At 49.1% G+C, this 6,986-nt stretch overlaps 1 protein-coding gene across 1 annotated transcript in view; it reads left to right on the plus strand.

Moving 5' to 3' along the window:
* Nucleotides 1-5,994, plus strand: part of CADM1 (cell adhesion molecule 1) — an 83,977-nt gene extending 77,983 nt beyond the window's left edge. Inside the window, exons 13-14 of the mRNA XM_029085075.1 lie at nt 4,799-4,930; nt 5,876-5,994. Coding sequence (XP_028940908.1) covers nt 4,799-4,930; nt 5,876-5,994 — 251 coding nt within the window. The remainder of the gene's footprint in view (nt 1-4,798; nt 4,931-5,875) is intronic.
* The last annotated feature ends 992 nt before the right edge of the window (nt 5,995-6,986 follow it).

Genomic DNA, 6,986 nt, shown 5'->3' on the forward strand with positions numbered 1-6,986 from the left:
GGTATTGGCACCTCCCTCGTGAGCAGCAGCGACACGTGGGAGCTTAAATCGTGTGGGTGTGTTAATTATTTAATGAACTAAATGCTAACGAGAGGAAGAAAAGGCCCCTACGTTCGGAATTCTTCCAAGACAGGGATTTAGGTTTCCTGTTCCCTAGCATGATGCACATGTTTCACTGGCAGCTGGGAAGCTCGGTCCCTGTCACAGGAGCGTGCGTGTCCACTTCCGTACACACACAGGCTTCAAATTAACTGTCGCCCAGAAACAGAAGATAAAATTTAGTTAAAATTTAGAAAATAACTCCAAATATCCCCAAATTAACCTCTGTGCTATGTTTTTACTAAAATCTCCATCCGTTTTCTGCTTTTAAAGCACAAATGGGTGTAGAACAAGTTCAGGGCTGTTCAGAGATACCCCAAAAACAGGACAGAGCGTTGGCCCACAAAATCCAAAGCTGGGAGGAAGGTGAGGGGAGTCCCATGCAGCGGACGTTCGATCCAAACGTGCTTTCCCGAGTGAAAATGGGATGGGTGTCGTCTCCACGTGCTGCCCTCTGGTATTGAGAGACGGAGCCTTAATGGGAAGCAGTTCATCTGGAGATGCTCCCACTTAGAAAAGAGTAGAAGCCAGAATATCCATAGATACATGTGTATATATATATATTTTAAACCTCTCATTAAAATCAGAAAGGAATGGAACCTTTTTACTGAGTACTTGGGAGGAGAAAGTCTTCCTCGCGCTAACCCTTGCTGTAAGCGCTTGACCCACATCGTTAGGATATCGCCATTAAAATCTGCCGGCTTTTTTTTGCGCCCTTGAGGCAAGTCCGCAGAATGCTATTTTTAAACATCTGCAGAGATGTTAGAAAACTTGAGCTCATTAATACATTTATTTTTTAAAAAGTGTCTCCCCTTGCAAAAAAACCAAACCCTATAACTAGGAACTTGAAGGTTTAAAGCGTAGATGTTAGTTGGCAATGCTTGTGTGGAAGATAACTGGCTAAATGTCTGCTACGTGTTGCTCCTTGCTCCCAGGATAGGTTATGTTAGTGCGATGACAAGTAGGAACCAGTCAAAAATGCCTTTCTTTTCTGTTTAGATACTATTAGAGACCACTTTTTTGGTTAAAGGAAAACTTCAGTGTTCGCATGCCAGTGCTATAACCTCTTTTTGGGGTGATGACATGAGCAGTTGGTTAAAATAGTTGGCAAAATCTTAATTGCAAGCTCCCAAAGTCTCTTTATTGGGCAGCACTTGAAGTGGGACCGCACTGCTGTCTGCTGCTGCGTGTAGATCTGCATCTCGTGCAGACGTGTCCAGTGCTCCATCAGAGGAGATGGTGGCATCCCTCTAACGTGGGGCACAACCCGCACAGAAAAATCAGTGTTTTTCTGCATATTTTCCATTTTTGCCAGCGGCTTGTGCCACCACAGCTGCAGTTTTCCTTTAAGGTGCTTTGGTGTCACCCAAAGCACCGTGACCCTGCGAAATGGGGCTCGGCTGAGACGCAGAGTAGCCGTAGAGCGACCACATAGGCGCACGCGTTGTCGGCAGCGTGTCACCGTGTCTGTCCCTTTCCTTCCTCTTCCCTCCCTCCTTCCCCATACCAACACCACAGGCAAACCAGGAACAAAACCACAGCAGGAGAATCCCCCCCTAGAATTCCCTTGAAAGGCCGGCGCGCTCCCGTCTGCGTTAACATCTTAATGGGGAGGCTGCGCGCGTAGGCGCTCGCCGCTCTCCGACAAGAGGGAATTAAATGTCAGAAGGATTTGTAGCGGCTGTAATTGAATTGGTGCTGAGAAAAGCAAATCTTAGGGAAGAATAACATATTAGGATTAGCAAATAACGTGGCGTTTTGTCAGTTCCTGCCATCTCCTCTGTTCCCTCTTCAGTAATAAAGTTGTGATTTCTTTTTTAATCGTGGATACGAAGCGGGATTTGCTGTTGTGAATCGGAGATGGTGTTTTCGAGCAGATTCTGGTCTTTAAGCTCAAGTCTCTCATTTTTGCCTCAGATTTGGGGAATCCTTCCTTGCTCTGTAGGAAGGATTGGGGTTTTTTTAACTACCACAGAAATCCTGAGTGTTGGAAAATGAAATAGGTATCGTGCCGGTGATGCGGACCTTGACTTGCTGGGAGCATTGGCCGTACTGGTTGGAGATGGGTTCTGGCTGTGCCGTGTTGCCGGTGCTGGCAGGCAGAACTGGGCTGGCCCCGGCTAATGGCACCGGAGCAGACGGAGCTGGTGAGATGGCAAAGACAGGTAGAGAGGAGATGGTGAGGGAGGAACGTCTCACAAAGGGAATGGCTTGTGTAGGGGAGATCCGTCCCTGGAGAATTTTACTTCAGAGCTGGAGCAGCATTAGCAGCGCTGTAGGCATCGCTGGCTTTGCCGTGGGGATCATGGTCCCTGGCCCCTCCAGGTGTCTTGGGTCTTTTAAAAGAAGAAAGACTATGTGAGAGGCCTACAAATTTTCAAAAATTTAAATTTGGAGGCCTAAAAAATGTTCAAAAAAATAAGAATTTTTCTGAAAAACGTCAAGTAGTTTATCTTTGGAGAGCAAATCAATGCAATGTGGAAACAGCACAGGACAGGTTTTATGGATGGGTTTTGCTGTTGGGTTGTGCTGCTGTGACCCAGTAATAGACATGGCACTTCTGGGGAGTTAGTGAGGGGACACTGGGAGCCGTCCCCTTCCTTTAGTTCAAACAGCAGCTCCTCGTGAGAGCACGCTGTCGCTGCCCCGCGGGCCAGGTGTTAGATGGTTTGCAACCCCCAGCCATCCGCAGAAGGTCTTTAATTTTTGCTCGGTGGGCATACCCGAAGAGGAACTATTTAGCCACGTAGACAGTAAAATAAACTCGGGGCTGGCACTTGGCAGAGCTCTTTTTTAACAGAAATACTTCAGAAACACAACCCTGCATGTCCTAGCAGAAAAAAATCCTACTTAATACCAAACTTTCACTCATGGCGATGAAGAAAAAACACCTCTTGGTGGAAAGTTCTGCCGGCAGCACCTTGTGGAGCCGTAACTCAGCGTCTTTATTCCCCTCCACTGCTCCAGGTGCCGACCAACCGTTCATCCTCCTGGGCTGGGATACTCCCACCTCCGCTGTAGCGCAGCCGAGGGGAACCGGTGTGGGTTAGTCTGGGTTAGTCCCTCAATATCCACCTCCCAGTTCAGCCCAGTTCATCCCACTGCCTGTCCCAGAGCTCCTCCTTTTACAAGTTACTCACAGAAAGATCCGCAGGGTTTTTTTCTTGAGATTTGTTTTAATTAAGAGGCGCTTTATGGGGCTCTCAGTCACGAGTTATTTACTCGGGGTTCTCAGTCCTGAATCTCGGGGCAGGATTGGAAATATCGATAGCGAGTGTAAATCCTGGGCTGCTGCTCCCGAGCTTTGTCTCAGGTTTCGGCTCAAAAGAGCACCATTACCTTTAGCTGTCACGGCTCTGTACGCTTGATCGATAAACTTCAAATATTATTAGAGGTGGAGGCTTCGGAGATTTGCTCTGTTCTTTGGAGGGAGACGGAGATAAATCTTTCTTAAAAATTGACTTGCATTTGCGCTCTCAGTCTTCCTGGTAAAGCGCATTTCTCTGAGGTGTCTGGGCAGCTGCATGCGGGGCGGATTTATAGGCCATGTGCTTCTTGTAGTGAAAGATTTAAATGGTAAATCCTTCACATATGACTTCACAAATCATGTAAAGTTAAAAGATTTTTACCGTTTCTGTTGCTGCTGTGCTTAAATTGTAAGGTACAGCCAGTAAATCATTTTAATGGAGGTGTCGCGCTTGACTCAATAAAAAAAAATAAATAAAAAAAGAGAGAGACAATGGTTTAGCTTCTATTCCAAAATGTTAATGTATTAATCAACGGGAGAATAATTGTGTTCTACTACGTTATAAATCTCGCTTGCCATTAGGATTGCAGCGAGGGTTGATGTAGCTGCGTCCTTAAATTAAAATTGTTTACACTGCTATACATTCATTTTACACAGCCATAGCTCATTCTGGGTTCATTTCAGAGTTGTTCCTCCGCCAAATAAGTCATCCCTCTCCCGGGTGACGGCGTCCTAAGGGAGAGTCGCTTAGAAAAGAAAACTAATTGCATGGTGAGGCGTTAAATAAATGAAATAAAGCAGTCGGAGGCACTGCACCGTGATTGCTCCCTCTCTGCTTTTGAAGAGGTTTTTCTCGTTGGGATGAGGAGGTTTTGTGTCCTCGGTCGTCATGGACGGCGTTGAACGGCCCAGGTGGTGTTTGATGATGGAATGGGGACGCCGGGGGTTGGGGGGAGGACGGTTGTTGACGCTGGGCTGGTTGGTTCTTGGTCCTGCGGGTTTTTGGGCTGCAGTTGAGATGTTTTCACAGGGCTTTTGTTAACGGTGTGTCTCCAGAGCTCACGATTGATATTTCCATATTACACCACTATTCCCTCTGCCCCCGTCCCCCGGGGAGGTGGAAATTTGGGGAGCATTCTAGGGAGATTTCCAAAAGCACACACCCACCAACAATTCCATCTCTCCTCTCCCAGCTCTCTTTCTTCCACCTGCGTAGCCATAGCGCTGCTGCTTGTAGCGGAAAGCACCTCGTGAGCCGAGCCGCCAGATCAGTTCGGCTCTGGACCAAGTTCCTCTGCCCGAACTCATCTGTCTAGATAGCTCCGTGCTTCTCCCCTTTCCCTTCGGAGAGCACAAGGGTGGCTTTTCCAATCCCGAGAGCAGTTGCAGCCAGACCCTTCGGACCGCATTGTAATGCGTCCCCAATTCTTATTCCTCTTCTGATCTCAACAGATTCTCGCGCAGGTGAGGAAGGGGCGATACGGAGCGTGGACCACGCGGTGGTCGGCGGCGTCGTGGCCGTGGTCGTCTTCGCCATGCTTTGCCTGCTCATCATTTTAGGGCGATACTTTGCCAGACATAAAGGTAAGACAGAGACTGAAACTGGGAAACGAGAGGACACGGCACGGGTTTTCCCCCTGCTCGTGATGTTGTGTGCGATGCGAGAGCCCCTGTGTTGCTCTGGAAGGAAGGAAAGGAAGGAAGGATGGATGGATGTCTCCTCAAAGCCCTTGGAGACGGGAGGAGGGGAAAGCTGGAGCAGCCCCTCAATGTTCTGTGCCCCTGGGGCTTAGGGCAGGAGGGACAGGGCTTGGGACATTGACCTGAGGTGCCATGATATTGCCCTCTACAAGACCCTGTTGACCTGAGGTGCTACTTTGTCTCAGTTTTGTGTAAAACAGTCCATTTTGGGAACTTGTTACAACATCCAGAGCAAGTCAGAGCTGTGACCGTTCCCCAGTACATCTGTTTGTACAAAAGGATTTCGTGTTTATTTAGTATGTGTGGAAGAGCTGACAGAGGACGAGAGGCTGGTGACAACCACAGCCAGGATGGAGTGAATAGCGTTGAGGAGAGGAGAAAGGGAAAAACAAACCCTAAAGAACATGAGGGGAGAGAGAAAGCCTAGATGAAAGATTTCTGTCCTCTAAGTAAAGCATATAAAATGCAATTTTCCCAGTATTTGTGTAATTCTGAGAGGGGGAAATAGCTGTGACCTAGTTTCTCTCCCGAGCGAGACGCTGCGGAGCGTGGCGTGCGTCGCAGTTGGGAGCTGGGGGAGCAGGAGCAGGATGTTCCCATCCTCCTGGATGGTGGATTTCCATCCATCCAACCCATCCTGGCACTGGATTTCCACGTCCCAGCCTGGCATTGTCATGTTTACGTGGGTTTTTTTTTCCCTTTCTGCTCACGACTCTGTGACATCACCCCCGATGAGCTTCACACAACCTTGTGATTGTCCTGTCCTAGAGTTGGACTCGATGATCCCTTCCAACTCATGATGTTCTGTGCTTCCTGCTTCCCTTGCAGGTACGTACTTCACTCACGAAGCCAAAGGGGCAGACGATGCGGCCGACGCAGACACAGCCATCATCAATGCAGAAGGAGGACAAAACAACTCTGAGGAAAAGAAAGAGTACTTCATCTAGAGCAGCCTTGGTTCCTATGAGGTGTCCAACTGTGGACGGTTACTACTGGCCCTATTTAAACGCTAAAGAGACAGCGATATTGGAAGTTGCAACCAGCTTGTGTCTTTTTTTTTTTTTAAAGGAGAAAAAACAAACAAAAAAGCAAATGAGTGGAGAGTCGTGAGGCTGGGAGGGTCCGGGATTTGCTGTGTAAAAATATTCCTCGTAAAGTACACTCTGCTGTTCGACACCTCAGTTTGTTTGGGTTTCCTTTTTTTGGCCAAGTCCAGCTTGGATTTAGTTTAGTGAAGTCATTTGCAGAAGATTCTGTGCCTTGTTTAATTTCTGTTTGTTCGGGTCGGGGCGGGGGGGAGGCTGGGAAGAAGAGGGGCTTCTGTGCGGTAGTTCCCTCGGGTGTCTGTGGCTCTTCGTTTCCCCTTTCCTGCTCTGCTCCCGCAGTTGCCTGCTGGGACCCCGGGAGCCGCTGGCTTCCCGGGAAGGTGTTTCTCTCTCTCTCTTCTTTTTTCTCTGCACCGTTTTCCGTTTGGAACTCGAGCTCATGGGAGGAGAACCAGCGCGTTTTAGATTCCGTAGTTTCCAGTTCAGTGTGCCCATCTCCCATTCCCTCCATCGTCGTAAAGGCTCGGAGAAACGAGCGGCGGGGACCTGTGCGTGGTTGTTTGCTGTGGTGGGGACGAGGAAGGAGCTGGAGCTCAGCCAAGGCGCTCGGGAAGCAGGACCAGGGGGGTTCTGCCACCCTTCACCCCATGCCCGGTGTCCAGGGGGGCTCGGCTCCAGCCCCTTCCCTCCCGGAGTGCTCCAGCCGAGCCCACCGCTCCCTGGTTTGCTATAGAGGAGGTGAAGCCCCCCGGGTCCAGGGAATGCTCCCCCCTTTGACAACTGCAGGATGCAGGGCTCAGGCACCCCCAAGCCCCCAACACACATTAGAGCCAAGAGCTGGACCAGCAAAACTGCCTTTTTTTTTCCTACCCGCTCAGTAAAACGTGGCAATT

This window comes from Antrostomus carolinensis, unplaced genomic scaffold (genome assembly GCF_000700745.2).
Source record: "Antrostomus carolinensis isolate BGI_N321 unplaced genomic scaffold, ASM70074v2 scaffold8125, whole genome shotgun sequence".
Classification (NCBI taxonomy): Eukaryota; Metazoa; Chordata; class Aves; order Caprimulgiformes; family Caprimulgidae; genus Antrostomus; species Antrostomus carolinensis.